This window comes from Neofelis nebulosa, chromosome 5, assembly GCF_028018385.1.
Source record: "Neofelis nebulosa isolate mNeoNeb1 chromosome 5, mNeoNeb1.pri, whole genome shotgun sequence".
Lineage (NCBI taxonomy): Eukaryota > Metazoa > Chordata > Mammalia > Carnivora > Felidae > Neofelis > Neofelis nebulosa.
Window position 1 is genome coordinate 98,975,457 of NC_080786.1, and position 20,651 is coordinate 98,996,107.

Genomic DNA, 20,651 nt, shown 5'->3' on the forward strand with positions numbered 1-20,651 from the left:
CATCCTAATGATCAAAAATCGACATGTCACCAAAGAAAAAAGTAAACAAGGAAAAGTAGACAGCTACATTTAAGAAAAAGTATTGTAATAGATAAAACTGCTATTGTCAGTGATTCTCTGTATTGTGAGAATGGATACAAATATTAAGAATTCTAAAGAAAGCATTAGAGAATGACCTTCAGCTGGAAATCAACATTTAAAAAAATAACACACAACTTTGTCCAGAGCTGGAAGAAAAAGAACCACACCTTCCTTTTCACTGTTCAGTTTATGGTAATTTTTATAAGTGCATCCTTTTTCTAGGGGCTCAAATACAAAAAGTTTTTATTATGGAGTAATGTAAATACAAATACACACATATACATGTTCATATATATGTTTTTATTTTTTTTTAACGTTTATTTATTTTTGAGACAGAGAGAGACAGAGCATGAACAGGGGAGGGGCAGAGAGAGAGGGAGACACAGAATCTGAAATGGGCTCCAGGCTCTGAGCTGTCAGCACAGAGCCCGACATGGGGTTTGAACTCATGGACCGTGAGATCATGACCTGAGCCGAAGTCGGACGCTTAATCGACTGAGCCACCCAGGCGCGCCCATATATATGTTTTTAAAAAATGCTTTGGGAGGGATATAATCCACCAAACCAAGCAAATTTCTCAAGAAACAAACCAACAGACTCCAAAATATCAACTGCTTTTTATTTGCCTTCATCACCCTTTCCGTGTGGGTCACTCACTGTAGGAATCTTCTAAGATTTGTGGTGTGATGCTTTTCTAAATATACATTCACACTTCACTTCTACAGAGTTCCTGGGAAAGTCTTAAGGAAAAACCATTATAAAAACCATTTGGAAATGATTCAAGGAAAAACCTTTATGGCTTTAAGGACAACTGATAAGCTGTCAATGGATCTGTGCCTTCACAAGGGCTAACAAAAATTCCCCACACCTCTGGCAGTACTATACCAGTCCTAATGCTTCCAGGGCCACACATTCCCCACACCACCCTCCACCGCTAGCATTCCTTCAGGAGAGAAGGGATTTCTAAATGTGTATTAGATGAATTTTCTACAGACTGTCATGGACAGATGACTGCAATACGCTTAGACAAGCTTAGGTGAGTACATATTTTTGTTAAAGAAAAATTGCATACATATTTATAAACACATATGTACACATACACTCTAAAATGTTTGTATATGCCTAGAAAAAATTCTGAAGGACTTCCAAACAATATGGTGTGCTGACTTGACTCAGAAAGACACACAGAAATGATAGGCTTTAAAATTCTAGAAAACAGTAACAGAAGATGAGACAGAGACTATTCAGAGGAAAAGTACCCTAAAATCCTTACACAATTTGGGAGGAGGGGAGAGATAATGAATAATGTAAAACTGTTAAGTATGTGTGTTAAAAATTTTTTAAGTAACCATTAAAAGATTAATGACAGAATGCATAATTTCTGAACTCACTGGGGAAGGATGGGAGATGATAAAGAAAAATTGGTTGCTATAAATAAAAGGCAAAAAAGAGATGAGACCAAAAAGCTCATCAAAAATAGAAAACACAAAATAAGATGGTAGAAGTAAACCGAAATATGTCAGGAATCACAATATAAGATAACAATTTCACATAGTAACTTCAGTAAATAACATTTACTGGGCATACACTGTCCTTTACATATTAACCCTGATAAAATGTACCATCATATCAACCTCATAAGACAGATGTGATTATTAAATGCATTTTACACATGAGAAAACTGAAGGCTAACGGAGTCACCATTTGCAAAGTGGCAGAGCCAGTACTTAAATCACCGAAGTCTGGCTTTAGATGTTGTACTCTAACAGGCTGGTAGCCTATTAGGAGTCCCATCTTGTCCATACTCATGTGCAATGTTCACACATTAACTGTAATGTTACGATGCAATTTTATAGTCCTATTTTCCATTTTGCTATAGTGTTCTTATTATTGTCCTTGTTTTCCCTTCTCTTCCTTTATCCATTCTCCCAGCCTCTGCAACCTTTCTCCATACTCATAAGAACATTTAAACGTACTCATAGATGGGAGTGGATGTTTTTTATAAAAAATGGAAATACACTACACTGTATGCATTTCTCTGCAATTTGCTTTTCTCCCAGGAGAAAATGGGTATCTTTCCTGAAGAAGAGACACAGAATTAACTTACTCTTTTAAAATAACTACTTCATGATATTACATAGTTTGGATGTGACACAATTTATTCAACCATCACCCTTGTGACAGGCACTCAAGTTACAGAGCAGGCCCTATGATCTCTGCAAAAGTCTGAGGACACAGCTCCCCTATTCTCATTTCCACCATCTCTAATCTACTTTACATTATGTTTCCTGGCAAAGCGCTATGTTTATGTTGATTTTTCATCATTACAACGCTCCAGTGAGTTAGGTACTATCACTCCTAGTTTGCCGATGAGTTAATGAAGGGTCCGCGCTGTTTTAAACAGGTTGCCTGAGGTCAGCCACAAAGCAGGGTTCAAAGCTCCCATTGTAAGCCTACCACCCTGCCTGTATGAACCCATGTATCCTAGAGGGTAACGTCTCCGGGTACGTCTAAGTTCAATCAGTAAGGATGGATTTTTCTTCACTCCATGCCTCCAGTGGCCTCAGACCTCGCGAAGCCCTGAGCTCAAGGATTCGAGATCTTCCCAACCCTCCCAAGTACCCTGTGCCGTCCAGGAAACATTTCCGGCTGAGAACTTCATTCTTGAGCAGAGGGCAGTCGAAAGGAGGCCCTTTTCTCTCAGAGATGAAGTGAAGCTTACAGGATTTGGGAGAATCTGGATTTAGAGAAGCCAAGATCCATCAGAAGAGCCAGAAAAGGGAAGGAGCGACATGACAGAAGTACAACTACAGTTACTGCAACACAATCAGCGAGCCTCTGGGGGCGACGCGACTCAACCACCCGCAGTAGCCCCCATTCTTTCAGGGAAAGGGGGGACTTACCTGCACAACTCCCAACTTTTTTGGCCTTGAGACCCCTCAAACTCCTCGCAGTTCGTTACCACGTGTCCGGCTTGCAGGATTCTCGGACCCCTGAACCACCGCCTCCGATGTAGAGCCAATCAGGAAGCACTGCGTCATCACCGGGCGCCAGTAAAAGGCAAAGGTAATATTAAAACGAGCTCCGGTGACTGTGAGGCCGCGGGACGGCTGCCGTTGCCATGGGTTACCGACCTAACTTGTTCCGCCTGCGCACAGCCTCCTGGGAGTGGTAGTTCGACGGCGCCCCACGCCTGCCTTCTTTGCGGGCGGAGGAACTACAACTCCCAGGGAGACCCGGAAGCAGCCTTGGCAACGGAGCGGTCTTTCCAGCTTTGCCTTGGTCCGGGCCTGAACCTGGAAAATGCTGCTGGCGCCCCAGGATATGTCCTCTTCAAGGAAGAGGACGGGGCCGAATCGCTGGAAACAATTTACCAGGAAGCCGAGTCCCAAGGTGATCCATCCCAATCGGGAGCTCTGGGGGGTGCGGGGACCGACCCCGTGGGCAGCCGAGCCGGGCTGCGCTTCCTCCTTCTTCCCCCAGGGGCATCCTTACTTGGCTCCCCCTTGCCTTGACTGCCCTGGAGCCAACATTGCCCTGGGGAAGGGGGCCTATGAACTTTGGGGTCTAGGTACCTTTTGGCTTTGATGGGCAGTACCGTGAAAGAACTGTTTCCATCAAATGCTTTTCACAAACCGGAGAGGTCTGGTAGCACCCATCCGGGTGAAGAGAATTCGCCAATTCCCTCGCCTCCCATTCCCACGCCCACAATTTTAGGGAAGTTCCCACACATTTCATTGTTTTAAAAAAAGGGGTTCCAATTTTAGATCTGTATTGGAAGGGGAAAGTCTTCACGTTAAGTCCTACGCCTCAGAGTCCTCCCCTTCTAATTTTACATAAATTATCAAAAATGAACTCAAGAATGCAAGTGGATATTGGACAGACCAATACTTGATTCACTTAAAAATTTCTGAATTCACCAACATTCAGAAAAATAATTCCTTTTTATATCTGTTACCTCCTTGGATGCATTAGCATCCAAAGACATGGATAACTGATAACCCCATTTTAAACTTGAAGCATACGCAAATGCCATGTGCAAAGTCGCAGTCACACGGTGTGTGCCGTCCACAGACTACCTTTTTAACAGTCACAAAAATAAATGCTTTAAATGTGAGAGTACTAAAATGGAGTGGCTTCTCAGCTTTCGGCTCCTGAGCAGTTTCACCAGCTGTTTTCACCCTCAAGTTACACTTTCTTAAAAAAATATATTCTATAGACAACGTGACCTTTCTTAGGGCTCTAGGCAATTGAGCTTGCAGTTTATTTTAAATATACTAGCTAAATAATGCACCGGACGTAGTCCACTTGGTGAGTATCTTGCCCAGAATACGGGAGGGTGGAGGTAGGAGGATTAGAGAGCCTTGGAAACAGAGTCTGCTCATATTGTAATGTAGTAGTTTCACAATAGATTGGATCTCAAATAGGTTATTGGTATAGACTTGATTATGAAAGGTAAAAATTTGGGTCAATTTCTTAAGACTCCAAAAAGGAAGGATTTTTGCTGCCAGTGCTCATTGTAAATGCCTGGAGGATAAAAACGTAAAAGCACGAGAGCTTCTTGAGGTTCAGTTGTTTTAATAGCATCAGCTCTTTGTTGCAGTGAAAAAGCCACTCAGTTGTCCAGCTGCGTTGATTAGTTATCTTGAGGTGCTGTGAAGGTGACGTATTATGTGAGAGAGTATTATACCTTTCCTTCCTGTGTGTGACAGTATGTTAGTTGAGATATTCCCTTCTTTATTTAAAGACCCACCTGAATTATTAGCAAAGCAAATACTTACCTCTATTTGTTAAGTGACTATTAGAGGGAATTCTACAAGCTTCTAAGAGTTACAGAAAGTGAAGAAAGGAAGTGTCTTACTGGTCTGGTTTCTAATTTCATATTGATATCTGACTGACATGGGTAAAAATATTTGTGATCTTTACTTCATTTTCTGCTTTGTAAAACAGTAGAAGATTGCTTATCCCTCATGATATGCACCGTCTCCTCTCCCTAGTTCTTTTTGGACCAAATAATATTCCTGCTGTAGGTAAGATAGGAAAGCCCCTGGCTACAGGTCATTCTTGAAAAGAGGGGCCCAGGGAAAGGGGCATACCCTTCTCCAAGCAGATTTGCTTCCATGATATTTGAATGATTTGGCTCATGAATTGGCGCTTGTTTGGGTTTTTATAAGATATGATCATATCTATCATTCCTCTATTTTGGTTCTGGAGAGCTTTAAAAAAAAAAAAAATACTGACACCTGGGGCCTATTCCAGACCAATTAAATCAGAATCTCCAGGTGGGCCTAGGCAGGAGACAAAAACAGAAGATGTCCCAGAGAAGGCTCCGTGTTTTTTCCTCTGACCATCTCTGTGTTCTTTTCTTGCTTAACTTGCTAATGAAATGCCTTGAGGAAAGAAAAAGGACACTTTTCCATATGCTTTAGTCAGAAGGATAGATTAAAAAGGCAAAGTTGATAAAGTTATTGCTGTGTATTAATATTCTGTACATATTATCTACAGCCTGCCTTTGACCCTGACAATGTGGAGCACTGGATTAAGGTAAGGATATTGCACAGTTAGGATAGGAAGAGAGTTAAGAGTCAGACATAATCAGATGGAAAGGAATACTAATCTCCATTTTGCAGTTTTTATTCTCATGTTAACTACGTTGCCTTAGTTGTGTTTTTTTTTTAAATTTTTAATGTTTTAATTTATTTTTGAAGGAGAGAGAGATAAGAGCATGAGTGGGGGAGGAGCAGAGAGAGAGGGAGACACAGAATTCGAAGCAGGCTCCAGGCTTTAAGCTGTCAGCACAGAGCCTGATGTAGGGCCCAAACTCACAAGCTGTGAGATCACAACCTGAGCCAAAGTCGGATGCTTAACTGACTGAGCCACCCAGGCACCCCTGTTGCTTTAGTTTTATATTCTTTAGTACTTTTTTTCATTCTGTTGCTTCTCATGAAAGTGTGAATGACAAGAAAATGAATATAGACATACTCTTTCAAATGCTGTGAGGATCACGTAAGAAGCTGTAAGAGAGGATGTGGCAGCCTTCCTAAGATATTGGAAAGACTGTCCTGTAGTTACATTGACCTATGGGACCAATGAATTAGGTGAAAGCTATGCATGCATCATAAGAATTTTCTAATGACTGGAGGGATCCAAACATGGAGAGGGCATTCTCCTAAAGAGATGTGTTTTCTTTTTTGTTTTTTAATGTTTATTTATTTTTGAGAGAGGGACAGAGACAGAGCATGAGCAGGGGAGGGGCAGAGAGGGAGACACAGAATCCAAAGCAGGCTCCAGGCTCCCAGCTGTCAGCACAGAGTCCAACATGGGGCTCGAACTCACGAACCGGGAGATCATGACCTGAGCAAAAGTCGGAGGCTCAACCGACTGAGCCACCCAGGCACCCCAAAGAGACGTATTTTCTATCATTGGAGGTATTCAAGTGGATTCTAAATGGCCACTTAATGTTAGACTAATGAAGAATATGTTTGAGCATTCTATGATGAGGGGATTGGATTAGGTAACTTTCTGAGCACTCTTCCAGGCCTGAAATGTATATTTTTGAATGCAAGTACCATTTAAGTTGAAAGTACCATTAAACTACTTCAGGTGCCTGCCTCTGAGTGTCAGCTTGGCAACTTGCCATACTCAATTCATTTGTGCAGCATATGTTTCAAAGTCATGCAGCATTTTCCTGGGAAAATATCATTCTGCCTGGTAGTATTTTGAAGAGCTATTACTTACCTAAATTGACAGGCATTATGAGCACCAGGCCAGATGGAACCTAGGCTAGATGTAATCAATGTTATTTATCCAGACAGTATTTATGAAGTGCCTTCTAGATACCAGTGCACTCTGTTGGACACTGAAGATAAAATAGTGCTTGGGGCAGGTACTCTCTGCCTTCCCAGAGTTAATAGTCCAGCAGGGGTTAAACAACTTAAAACTGTTGGGAGAATTAAAGATGTAATGGAACCATGTGGTGGGGGACACTAATATAGATGGGCCAGAGAAGGCCTGCTGGCTCCTGTGGAAGGTCTGACTTAGAAGACAGCTAAAATGGACCTGCCATTGTGGAGGCTAGCCTCTGGGAAGCCCACTCCTCAGCCTCATACTAGGCTTACTTAGTTTACATGTCAGTGCTGAGAGTTCAGTGCCAGACCCCTGCAGGGCTTAGTTGCACATTTAGTTACCGTCTCCTCCAGAGGGGAAGATTTAAGTGACACAGAAGGATAAAATTGTGCTCTGACTTTCTGCACCATTTTCCTCTTTTATGCGGTTGACAGCTTCATCAGTTAGATCTTTTATCATTCTTCTAAAACTTGTGCAGTTGCTCTCAGTTATGCCCTCAAATCTTCCATCTCAGAGAAACCCCCAGTAAGTCCTTACTTGACCCTGCATTCCATTCTGATTGTGGTACATCTTGTTGTTACCTAGTGTCTTTGGGTGTATAGCCTAGACTCCCTGCCCTTTCATTTTTATTATCCTCTGGTGTCTACAGTAATTTCCTTCCCTGTTTCTGTTTCTCACCACAGAAATGGTTCTTATAAATGACTTCCTGATCAATCCTCTGTTATCTTCTTCATTCTCAAACTTTGTAAGATTTGTTTGATACAGTTATCACTTTTTTTATTCTAGAAATCCTCTCCTTATCTTTTTGTAACAGTCTTCTCTTGCTTCTCCTATTATTTTTCTGTTCATTCCTGTCTTCTTCTCTAATTTTGTTCCCTACTGTATCCCAACTCTGGATGTACCCTAAACAGTTACAACCTCCGGACCTAAGACTTCAAATCCCCTTAAGTGGACCACCGTCTCAAAATCAGCTTAGACCTTGTTACATGGAAGAAGGGGGAAGAGGTATCTGGAAAGGGTGTGGAGCATAGTGAAGTTTGAGAAAGGGCTTTCTTCAGAACAGAAAAGATCACCAGGCAGCACTGGGGGCTTGGCTAAAGCAGGTAACTAAAATCTTATGTGATACCAAAAATTGACAGATCAGATTGATCCAGACTTAAAAATTCTCATTGGAGAGACAAAGATACAAGAGATTTGAGGCTTATGTAAGACAGTAGCTGAATATCCATGCAGAGTAGGAAGGAGAGGACCTTTTAAAGGACTCCTAAGTTGGGAGGAGAAGACATATAGTGACTAAGGACTTGTTTAGGTGCAACACCAATCTAGTGGAAGAGGGGGAGCAAAAGAGGCCAGCGGACAGGAGGCTGATGAGGGGAAAGGGGTTATCAGTTTTGGGGCTGAACAGTGGAAAATTCTGTGTGATGTAGTGCAGGATGACCATGTCAGTAGCTTGCTGAAGTACAATTGAGAGGAAGGCCATTGGAATATAGATCAAGCAAACTCTGAGGCTGAAATGTTGGTGAGTCTTCCTCAGAGATGTTGAAGTCACTTAGGCAGATGCTTGAGTAGAACTGTAAGTTCTAGGGGAGCTCACCCAAAATGCCAACAGTTCACTATGATTTATAATTTATCCTCATCCTGATTTGATACACTGACTCATTTTTTTACTCCTGTGCATTCTGTTACTTTGATACTTAAGCTTTCTAAACGTTTTCATTGATTCTCTATTCTTGAACCTTCAGTGATTCTGCATACCATCCAATGAAGCTCTGTAAATTCTAGATGGGTGTTTAAGTCTCTCTGTCAATCTACCTGTAATATCAGTCAACCTGTAACAGCCCCTTTGCTGATACTCTGTGTGACTCCTGTCAGGCTGGTCTCCTTCCCATCTATCTTACCTTCACTTTGACTTACACTGATCTCCCCCCTCCCCACCAGCCTGGAATATCATTCCTCTCTGGTGTGTGTGTGGGGGGAGGGGCGGTCAATCCAGATCCTTCCCTTAAAGCTCAGCTTGAGATGCACCTCTCAGTGAATAGCTTCCCCTCACCCACCTCAACCGCCTAATCCCATTTTATCTAATACTTTTTTCTTTGGAATTATTTTGGCATTCATACACAACAGAAACAGCATCAAGCATTTGCTTATATACAGAGTGATGAAAAAAGAATTGGGCAGTTTCAAAAATATCTTACTCCTGAAACTATTATATATAAACATGCAGTTTGTACTTGAGGGTATATTAAGAATCTTGTGCTTGTACCTCCCAACGTTGAGGAAATTGGAGTCCATTGTAGCTGTTGTTTCTGCCATTGGGTGGACAATGGGATTGATGTGTGCTGTGGGACATGAGGAGCTCATATTGAGCATTTATAAGATCATGGGAATAATTGAGATAGTTCCTTTACAAATTATATACTTGCATGTAACATAATTACTGAGTAACTTTGTAACTCTGTTCAGGTTTTCAGGTTTTCTATGTAATCACCCTGTGTTACTTCAGAACTATGAGTTTTTTCTTGCACACATGGCATATGAAAAAATAGATAGGTAGATGAAAGTGAACTCTCTGAAAAGTCACTTTTAGTTTTGTTTTCCCCTTAACGTCCACTAAGGTAGTAGGAACGAAGCTCGCCTTCAAGCCTTCAACCAACTTACTTAAAGAATAAGTTGTTGGGGCGCCTGGGTGGCTCAGTCGGTTGAGCGTCCGACTTCAGCTCAGGTCACGATCTTGCGGTGAGTTAGAGCCCCGCGTCAGGCTCTGGGCTGATGGCCCAGAGCCTGGAGCCTGCTTCCGATTCTGTGTCTCCCTCTCTCTCTGCCCCTCCCCCGTTCATGCTCTGTCTCTCTCTGTCTCAAAAAATAAATAAATGTTAAAAAAAAATAAAAAAAAAAAAGAAGTTGTTAAGTTGACACTGTTTGTTTTAGTGAAATATAACTTAAGATAAACCTCTTCCATTTCTCACATATTTATTTTGAAAGAAATGGTAAAGATGTAATATTTTAAACAAGGAATACAGACAATTTCTAATCCTTAGTATCATCTATTTTTTCCCCAAATTTTCATTTTAAGTGATATCCCAAACACTTGCTTTGTCAGAGCTGAGCAGACATTTCTCTTTACTCCCTTCCTTGTAAGTTATCGGTCTGTGCCCTTCTTTAGTACCCAAATCAGTCTTCCCCATCTCCAAGTTCTCTACCTCCTTTGATAAGAATCTGTACAAATTCTAACTCACATGAGATGACATACCATACAGAGTTCTTTCTTTCATTCATAGCCTGAGGAACTGAGTCTATGATCTGGGTTTGTTTACTTTTTGTTTGTGAATGTTGGTTTAAAAACTGAAAGTTGATCTATTTTATTTGCACATTATTTACATATATATGTATATAGCATATACACACCTACAGAATATGTGAAATTCATCATGCTGTCTTAGAATGTTAAAACCTTAAAGGGAAGGAATATATGCCCAGCGAATTGTGACCATCTACTGAATGGCATATTGACCATCATAAATTTGGGCACATCAGAGACCAAGAAATAATGTGGGAAACAGATCTCTCCCGAGTGACCTTATAATGAGTGAATGATATTTTCTTTATTTTAACCCTGATTAGATCGTGTTTTCTTCTGATTCCTATCTTTTCCTGTGTGTTCTATTTTCCACATCTTTTTCAAATTACCTTTGGCTTTTCAGTTTTATTCCTCTGTTTCTAATTCAAACTTAATATATGAAATCCTTGAGAATTTAAAAGGTAAAGTCCCTGGCAAATTTTGGCAGAGGTACTACCAGTTTTTCCATGAAGAGCAAGAGGAAAAGTCATTTCCAAAATAGGTCAGGCAACAATATAAACTTTGGGAAAGTTTAGCTTTTTAAAATAAATCCTGCATGTATTCCTTTTTTCAACAAACATTTATGGGGCATCTGTTACACGTACTGGGGGTTTCATGCATGAAAAGGACAAAATGTCTGCTCACATTCTACTTAGGGGAGACAATAAATGGTAAAATATAAGGTCATAAGTGCTACAGAGAAAGAGCAGAGAAGGAGAATAGGGAGAGCCACAAGGAGGGTGGTTGCCTTCCTTTCATGTAGTGTAGTTCGAGAAGGACTTAGGATGAAGGTGATATTTGAGTAAAGACTTGAGGAGGCAAGGGAAAGAGTTGTTTGGCTATCGAGGGAGAGCAGTTCAGCAGAGGGGGAACAAGTGCAAAGGCCCTGAGGTGGGACCATGCTTGGCATATGTGAAGAGGAATGAACCAGTAGATCACTGTGGCTGAAGTTGAGTGAGCAATGGGATGTAGCAAACAAGAAGGTTGGAGAGCTCACCAAGGGCCTCATGGTACAGGACCATGAAGCGCATTGGAAGGACTTTGCCTTTTACTCTGAGTAAAATACAGAACAATTGAAGAGGGTTTTTTTTTTTTTTTTTTTAATGTTTATTTATTTCAGAGAGAGCACGAGTGGGGGAGGGGCAGAAAGTGAGGGAGACACAGAATCCACAGCAGGCTCCAGGCTCCGAGCTGTCAGCACAGAGCCTGATGTGGAGCTCGAACCCACAAACCGCGAGATCACAACCCGAGTTGAAGTCGGATGCTCAACCGACTGAGCCGCCCAGGCACCCCAAGAACAATTTAAGAATTTTGAGTGGAGTTACGTTATGGCTTTCATTTTAAAGGGACTATCTGCTGTGATGGGAGACTATCACAGAAAACCTGTCAGGAAATTGCAGTGCCTTGGACCAGGTGATAGCAGTAGAGGTGACCAGAAGGGGTCAGATGCTGGATATAGTTTGAAAATAGAGTCAACAGATTTCCCGACCAATTGGATGTGGGGTAAGAGGGAGAGACTATGTTCAAGAAGGACTATAGGGTTTTCATCCTGAAAACTAAAAAAGTGGAATTGTTACTACCAGGTGTGGAGGAAAGCAAGTCTGTGGGGAGGGGGAAAGTCAGGGATTTAGTTGTAAAATAAATTATTTTTTGTTGTGCAGATAAATGCAAATATGAACACAGTTTGCCCACCTCCACCAATCCCATGAATTGGGCCACGTTTTACTGTTGAATTAAAACATTCTGGATGACTACCGTTCAGTGACTCTATCCCAATTTTATTGAGCCTATAGTTTGTTTAACATATGATGGGAGGTTCATTTCAGGGGTAGTAATTTAAGGAAGTATAGCTACTCTGCCTCTGGTTCATATTCATATGCAAATCCTAGTGGCATTGGAGCTAATAAAATATTCTATTTTTTATTTGAAATAAAATATCCAGGTGTCAGGATCCCATCACTAATGCTCTAAACAAAAATTATCTACAGTCTAAATAATCTTTTGTTCAAATATAAGCATTGTGAATACCTGTTAAAATTTGGCAAAATATTGTTGTAAATTTCATGTTTAAAAAATGAAATTATTTGGGGTGTTTACACCTCAGAGTTCCTTCAAAAATGGAAAAATGGAAGTATTTTAGTAGTTGGTAGAAAATCAGTTCCATGAGCAGGAGAAAAATTCTTTAGCCCTGGACAAAGTTGTTGTCATCTTAATGGATTTCTTTTTTCTGTTATATTGAAGAGGGTGGAGAAAGCCTCAGAATTTGCAGTTTCAAAAGCATTCTCTGCTAGAAATTCTGATTTATCCAGAAGGCTTTGGAGCCATATCATAGATTTAGAAACACCTGAGCAAATAGAGGATCATGATGAAGTCTATGCAGAAGGTAAGAGAATACATTTTTTGCTGCAATGTTAACAGTTCTTTAGAATACAATTTATTAAAGCATAACCTGTAATGCATTTCAAAGTACAGAATGGAAGCTTTTCTTTCTCTTGCTGTTAATTTTTGTGTCTTTCTATCTTCCTGAAACTAATCTACTCTGGAGTAAACTCCAGTGTTACAAGTAGTGCTCTATTTAAGGCCCATTTTGTTTCCTGAAATAGAACCACATTCAGAGGCAGTTTGATATGGCACAGCTAACTGGTGAGTGCTGTAAGGTATTAGTCCTGTTACACAGAGGGCAGCATGATAACTTCATCTAGTATTATGAGATAATTTGACCGCTAGTTTGTAAATCCACTTTATTCCTTATGAAGAGAGTCTAAAACTGATCTAACCTCCCTACCTTCCCAAAGCATTTACTCCTCTGGAATTTAGTATTTTAGTTTCTCATGCTCTGAGAAGCTCCAGCACTTAGGGATGAAGAGACCAGGAGGAACCAGCAAAGAAGACTGGAAAGGAGAGGCCACAGAGGTAGGAGGAAAGTCAGAGTGGCCATCTCCTGGAAGCCAGCTTCCATTTGGATTATCTATGTCTCCATTTATTCAGATTATGTCTTCATTCAAAAAACATATATATAATTATTCCTTTATGTGTATGATTATTTGTATATCTATATAATTTATTTATAATGAAAATTTATACATTTGTAACAAAATATATATTTATTTTATATATTATATACATGTCAATATATATATATATATATACAATTAGTACTCTGAGCCAGGTACTATTTTAGATACTGGAGGAACAGGTTATGAACAAGAGAGGCAAAGCTCTTGCTTTCATGGGGTATATATTTTAGTGTAAGAATAAAGAAAACTGAAAGAATTATTAGGTAATGATAAATCATTCAAGTTTTCACCTGAATAATAAGAAGGAGCCAGCCAAGGGGTGATGGAGGAAGGGCATCCCAGACAGAGGGAAAGGCAGCATCAAGAGTTGAAGTACAGACAAGCTTGGTGTGCTTAAGGAACTGAAGGAAGAGCAGTGTGGCCGGAGCTTCCCAATGAAGATGAGCTTGCAGGAGTGAGCAGAAGACATATTACATAGGGCTCTTATAGGCCTGGGAAAAGAATTTAGACTTTATTCTGAGTATGAGAAGACATTGAAGGGTTTTAAGCAGAGGTTTAGCAGCACAGTATTTGAATTATATGAAGAATGGATCATAAGGAAGAAAAGGAGGGAAAAGGGAGACAAGTGGGAGGCTATTGCAGTGGTCTGGGTGAGCTGTAATGGCACTTGATCTTGGTGGTTGGTAGTATTGGAGAAGGAGAAAGGAGATTGATTCAGAAATTGGCAAGGCTACATCTTGCCCACCCTATCTCCTAATCCACTAGTGGGAATGCACAAAATAGTGTTTACTTACCCCATTTCCCAAGCTCCCTTTACCATGAAACTCTTTTTATCCTGAAGTCCATATTCATATCTTGAAGAATTAGTGATACACATTAGAAAGTACTAGTATACAGACAGAACATGGTTTTCAAAGGTTTGTATCCTTTTTTCCTTTCTCATCAACCATCTGTTAATATTCAATAAGAACCAATGTTCTGAGGAACATTCTTTGAGAAATTCTGCTTAATGTAGCCTTAGAGCCTCTGATCCAATATGAGGTATTCCTACAGTTGAACCCTCTAAGAGAAGTTCCCTTTCTTTTTTCTTTTGGGGCACTTCATAGTAAATCCCTGTTTACTAATGAATGACATTTAGCAGATCTGAGTTAGTCTACACATAAATTATTATACACATAACTGCATGTATTACTGTACACAGGGTTACTCAGTAAATATCTGTCCCCTTTCTCTTCCTGCCTCTGAAAGCCAGTGATATTTGTTACGAGTATACTTTTCACACTTAGTTTCTACTACCTTGATTCATTTTTTTCTGTTTCATATGATATGCATTGCTAGCTGTATTAAATGCCTTTTGGCATCATTTCATGTAATAAACATTCCATTCTCTCAGAGCTGTGTGATAATGGTAATAACGATGGAGATAGTGGTGAAATATATACTTTTCCTTTTTGAAAGCCCTCTGACCTACCCATGGAGCTGTCTGATAATGACGACAGTGATGAAGGTCATGCTAAAGTAGACATTTTCTCCCATACCTATCTATTTAAGAAGATTTTCTGAATATCACTAGGAACTTGGCTGCCAGGATGTCACACTGTTTGATTTTCCTCTTACCTCAATGGGCCTCTCCTTCCTAGTCTGCTCTCCTGCTTCTGCTTCAGCTCTTTAGCCCCTAAACACTGGAGGTGTTCAGAGTTTATTCCTGGAACCAGTCCTCTATCCATCTTCCTCCTTCGGTGATCTTGTCCACTTCTATGGCTTTAAATACTGTCCGTATGCTGGCAACACCCACACTTATTTCTTCATCTTGGACCTCTTCCCTGAAATCGAGAGTGATATAGCCAATGCCTCTTTGACATTCTTATTTGACATTTCTTGTTTGTATGTCTCATAAGCATTTCAAACCAAACTAGTCTAAAAATGAGCCCCTGATCTTCTCTCCAAACCTGCTTTGCCCTTGGCCTTCCTTGTCTCAGTAAATGGCATCTCCATTTTTACAGTTGCTTAGGCCAAAAACCTTATAGATTTCTTTCTCTCAATTCCCATATCATATATCGGCAAACCAATTCCACCTCAAAGCATTACTTTCTAAAATTGGACCATTTTTAATACTTCCACTCTAGGTCCGGGCTCCTATCACTTTTTTCCTAGATTATTGCAATTGTCTTTGAATTGGTGTCGCCTACTTCTATGCAAGGGATTTTCAACCTCAGCACTATGGATGTTTTGGGCCAGATAATTTTTTTTGTGGGGGCTGTCCTGTGCATTGTTGGATGTTTAGCAGCATACCTGGCCTCTGTTACCCCAGTTGTGATAACCAAAAATGGCTGTAGACATTGCCAAATGTCTCCTCGGGGGCAGGATCACCCCTGGTCTAGAACTACTGCTCTAAACCTGATCCCCATGTTACCTCTTTACTTCGTCTCCTACATTCCCCCTTCACTCACTCCTTTCTACACTGCCTCCTTGCTATTTCTCCAATACTCTAGACATTCTCTTCTGTGGGGCCTTTGCACTTGCTTTCCCTCTACATGGAATAATATTGCCTTACATGTCCATATGGCTCACTCCTTCACTTTCTTCTCTTCTTTGCCCAAATGACTTCTCAAGGAGGCCTTCTTTGACCCCTTCCCCCCAGTTTAAAACTATCAATACCTACCTTCCATTTCTTGTACATCATTTCTCCTTTTCCTGCTCTGTTTTTCTGATTTACTTATTGTCTCTCTCCTCCAATTAGAATGTAAACTTCATTGGTGATAGGTTTTATTTGTCCTGTTTTGTTTGCTGCTCTATTCACAGCATCTAGTACAGTACTTGACACGTTAGATGCTCAATTAATATTTACTGAATGAATGAAAACAGTGAATGAAGAAAGTCTCTGAAGTAATTGAAATATTAAAAAGATTTTTTGTTTCACTGATAGCTCAGGAGCTAGTCAACGACTGGTTAGACACCAAACTTAAGCAAGAACTAGCAAGTGATGGTGAAGATGCTAAAGACACGGTATCAAATATCCCTTCTGTGCCGGAAGCCACTGGGCATTCGAAATATGACAGGTTTGATGGTAAGAACTTGACTGATTGTTTTAAGCTTTAACATCTAATAAATGTATCTAAGAAATCTTTTTAATTGTTTGGAATAATACATGATATATTATTTGACTTTTCTGTGTTTTTGCTTAGTTTTATAATTAGCTTTAATTTTTCTTGGTTCAATTTAAATTACTTACCTATATCCTCAGTAAATTCATAGTGTTTTTCAAATTAAAAGTATTGTTTGTAATTCTTCTTTTGATTATAATAGCAATGCATGCTATTTGAGTGTCTTCCCATGCATTGTTGAATGACTCCTTACTTTGATAGGGGCTACATTTAAACATTTTTGTATCATTTTAAAAAATTTTTCTATTTTTGAGAGAGAGAGTGCACACAAGCCTGGGTGGGAGGCAAAGAAAGAGGGCCAGGGAGAATCCCAACTGTCATCGCAGAGCCTGACACAGGGCTCAATCTCATGAACTGCGAGATCATGATCTGAGCCAAGATCAAGACACTTAACTGACTGAGCCACCCAGAAACCCCTAAACATTCCTTTATCATTTTATATTTATGAAATGCTTCATGTATCTTTATAAGAGAGCTTATTGTTGTGCACAGAGCCAGTTTGTGAGGGTTCCTCAAATGTACTCAGAATTTGATATTATTTTCCTCAGCATAAAGGTAGGCCTGGTGATGGTGGTGGCAGATCCTCATGTGTGACTCAGACACCCTGGATAAACTCACCTGGCGGCATTTTTCTTGTTTAGGGCTCTACAAAATCAACAAAATCCCCAGCCCAGGAATCACAAAGTCATGAGCTCTTAAAGTTAGAGGAATCCTTCAAGATCAGCTAATCTGATCTCTCCTCTTCACCCCCTCAGACAGAGATCCTTCTATAGTATCCCTAACATGGAGTGATATAATCTCTGCCAGTAGAGGAATGCCTGGGTGGCTCAGTAGGTTGAGTATCCAACTTCGGTTCAGGTCATGATCTCACGGTTCGTGAGTTCAAGCCCTGTGTCAGGCTCTGTGCTGAAAGCTCAGAGCCTGGAGCCTGTTTCCAATTCTGTGTCTCCCTCTCTCTCTGCCCCTCCCTCACTTGCACTCCGTCTCTCTCTCTCAAAAAGAGATAAACATTTTTTAAAAATATTAAAAAAAAAAAAAAAAACAACTCTGCCATTACAGCTCCCAGGATAGGAGGAGCCCATTTCACCTGTTGTGAGGCTCTACTCCTCACACATTCTCTCTTGGGAATTTGTCCTCTATAACTTTTACCCTTTAGTACAACAGAAAATAATATCATGTTCCCTTTCCCAAGAAAACTGTTGTTTGTTTGTTTGTTTGTTTGTTTGTTTGTTTGTTTGTTTGTTTGTTTTGTGGGTGATATAATCATATCTGATCTCATATACTTCAGTGTTCCTGGCTTAAATACACCAGTTCTCTCAACAGTTCTTTATGTCACATCATTTCTAAATCTCATTATCCTGGTTGCCACCTTCTGGATGTTTTCTAATTTATTAATGTCATTACTAAAGTGAGGCATTTCCATACTTCATATTTATTCTGAAGCATATATGGAATATAGTGAAACTATTACTTCCTTTCATATGGTGCTAATAGATATAGTTATATTTCTTAGACTGGCAATTTTCATCTAGTATCATACCATCCCTCACACATCTTTTGCTTGTAGAGTGTTTTGTTTTCTTCATTTTTTAGATCAAAACTGAACAAAGGTATTATGGAGCCATTAAAGAGGATATTACCAAAAATATTGATTAATGTGATTATCTCAATAGACACAGAAGTACTTAACAAAATCTAACATCCAATCCTAATAAAAACTCTCAGCAAATTAGTAATAGAAGGTAAATTTCAACCTAACAAAGGTCATTTACATAAGATGTACAAAAAACAAATACCAAAATGACAAATATAAATCATATCTTGTCAGGAATTACACCTAATGTAAATGGATTAAATACTCCAAATAGAAGACGAAGATTTTAAAATATGAACTATATGCTGTCTGCAAGTTACACAATTTAGATTCAAAGACACAAATAGATTGAAAGTAAAATTCTGGAAAAAGATATACTGTGCAATTAGTAACCAAAAGAAAGTGAGAACAACTTAGTAATATCAGAAAAAATAGACTTTAAGAAAAAAAATTGTTGGGGCACCTGGGTGGCTCAGTTGGTTAAGCCTCTGACTCCTGATTTCGGTTCAGGTCATGATCTCACAGTTTGTGAATTCAAGCCCCGCATCAGGCTATGTACTGGCAGTGCAGAGCCTACTTGGGATTTTCTCTCTCCTTTTTTTCTTTCTCTCTCTCTGCCTCTCCCATGCTTGCTCTCTCTCTCTCTCTCTCTCTCTCTCTCTCAAAAATAAATTAAAAAAAACTGTTATTAGAGGGATGACTGGGTGGCTCAGTTGGTTAAGTGTCTGACTCGATTTCAGGCTCAGGTCATGATCTCATGGTAGTGAGATGGAGCCCTGCATCAGGCTCTGCACGGGGCATGGAGCCTGCTTAAGAGTCTCTCTCTCCCTCGCCTTCTGCCCCTCCCCCACTCGTGCTTGCTCTCTCTCAAAAAAAAAAAATTGTTATTAGGGACAAAGAAGGGAGTTTTATAATGATAAAGGGACAAGTATAAACATACATACACCTACAAAAAAGCCCCAAAATATATGAAGCAAAAACTGACAAAGTTGAAGGGAGAAATAGATAATTCAACAATTCTCCAAATTATTTGGAAACCTCATACCCCATTTTCAATAATGTATGGAACTAAACAGAACATCAACAAGAACGATGTTCGCTATCCCTAGTCATCAAGAAAATGCAAATTAGAACTACTTTGAGTAACCACTACATACCTAATAAAATGGCTTGTATCCGAAGACTGATGACACCAAGTATTGGTGAGGATGTGGAGTAACCGGAACATTCCTGTACTGCTGATGATTGTGTGAAATTGTATAACCACTCTGAAAAACAGCTTGACAGTTTTTTAAAAAGTTAAACAGATACTTATACGATCAAGCCATTCCACTCCTAGGCATTTTCCCAAGAGAAAAGAAAGCATATGTTCATACAAAAACTTGTACACACATGTTTATAACAACTTTATTTGTAATAGCCAAAATCTGGAAACAACCCAAATGTCTATCCCTGAATAAATGAACAAATCATGGTATACCCATACAGTGGAGTACTAATCAGCAATAAAAAGTGATAAACTATTGATATAACATGAATCTCAAAAATAATTATGCTGAGTAAAAGAAGGCTGACGAAAAAAGTACAGAGTGTATGATTTAATTAATACAAAATTCCAGAAAATGTAAATTTATAGTGTGAGAAAGCAGGTCTGTGGCTGCCTGGGATAAGACAGAGAATGTGGGGAGGAGTGGGAGGAAGAGCTTGCAAATCAGCATGAGGATCCTTTTGGAGCTGACAGACATGTTCCTTATCTTGGTTTTAGTGATGGTTTTACTGGTAGATGTATATGTCAAAACTTATGGTAGGCTTTAAATATTTACAGTTTATTGTATGTCAATTATACCTCAATACAACCATTTGAAAAAAAAAAAAGCAACGGACGGGGCAGTTGGCTGGCACAGTCGGTGGAGCACATCACTCTTAACCTCAAGGTCGGGAGTTCGAGCCCCATGTTGGACGTGGAGCTTACTTAAAATAAAAAAATGTAAAAAAGAAGCAATAGAGTCTTCAAGGATGTTTAGACTGAAATAGTATCTTTTATGTTTGGCAATGAAGGAATCTTTAGTGACTTGGGGAGGGAAGATTCGTCATTTTTCCTCTCAGCTGAAGGTAGTTAATTGCTGAGGGCTGTACTCACCCAATTGGCATTATCAGTTACTGTTTATTAAACACCCACAGCTTTATATTTTTATTATACCAAGGTTATTTATTTAAATATGGAAATTGTACTAATTTTTTTTTCCCTTTTTTTGTTCTTGCTCTGTCTCCCCCAGAGTTATGTGGCTATTTGGAGGAAGAAGAGGAAAGTACCACTGTTCAAAAATTTATAGACCATCTGCTCCATAAAGAAGTGGTGGATTCTGGAATGTTGGAAGATCTTGGAATGAATGGAAACCAAGACAAGCAGCAGCAGAAGGATCCTCGCCTTACCATGGAGATGAGACATAAGCAGGTGGGAGGGAAAAACAAAATTAAAATGGGTAACAGGAAGCAATCTTTGTGTAGCACATTTAATAAGCTTAAATAAAGACTTAGGCTTTATTATGAAAAAGGGTGCCATCTGGGGTTTGGTTAGAAAGAATAAAAATAAAATATAAGAACTTCAGAAG

The 20,651-nt window shown here is 39.7% G+C and overlaps 2 protein-coding genes across 6 annotated transcripts in view; one reads left to right on the top strand and one right to left on the bottom strand.

Annotated features, from left to right (window-relative positions):
• Nucleotides 1–3,128, bottom strand: part of QTRT2 (queuine tRNA-ribosyltransferase accessory subunit 2) — a 24,758-nt gene extending 21,630 nt beyond the window's left edge. The window contains exon 1 of one of the 2 annotated variants that reach the window (XM_058731364.1): nucleotides 2,985–3,128. The gene's annotated coding sequence lies outside the window, so the exon portion shown is untranslated. The remainder of the gene's footprint in view (nucleotides 1–2,984) is intronic. The other variant, XM_058731365.1, reaches the window with a different exon arrangement.
• A 120-nt stretch (nucleotides 3,129–3,248) lies between these two features.
• CCDC191 (coiled-coil domain containing 191) overlaps nucleotides 3,249–20,651 on the top strand; it is a 90,934-nt gene continuing 73,531 nt past the window's right edge. For 2 of the 4 annotated variants that reach the window (XM_058731351.1, XM_058731354.1), the window contains exons 1-5: nucleotides 3,249–3,474; nucleotides 5,587–5,625; nucleotides 12,506–12,647; nucleotides 16,208–16,348; nucleotides 20,316–20,494. In XM_058731351.1, the coding sequence (XP_058587334.1) occupies nucleotides 3,385–3,474; nucleotides 5,587–5,625; nucleotides 12,506–12,647; nucleotides 16,208–16,348; nucleotides 20,316–20,494 (591 nt within the window). In that variant the 5' untranslated portion in view covers nucleotides 3,249–3,384. Of the gene's footprint in view, nucleotides 3,475–5,586; nucleotides 5,626–12,505; nucleotides 12,648–16,207; nucleotides 16,349–20,315; nucleotides 20,495–20,651 lie in introns of those variants that run through there. The other 2 variants (XM_058731352.1, XM_058731353.1) reach the window with 2 other exon arrangements.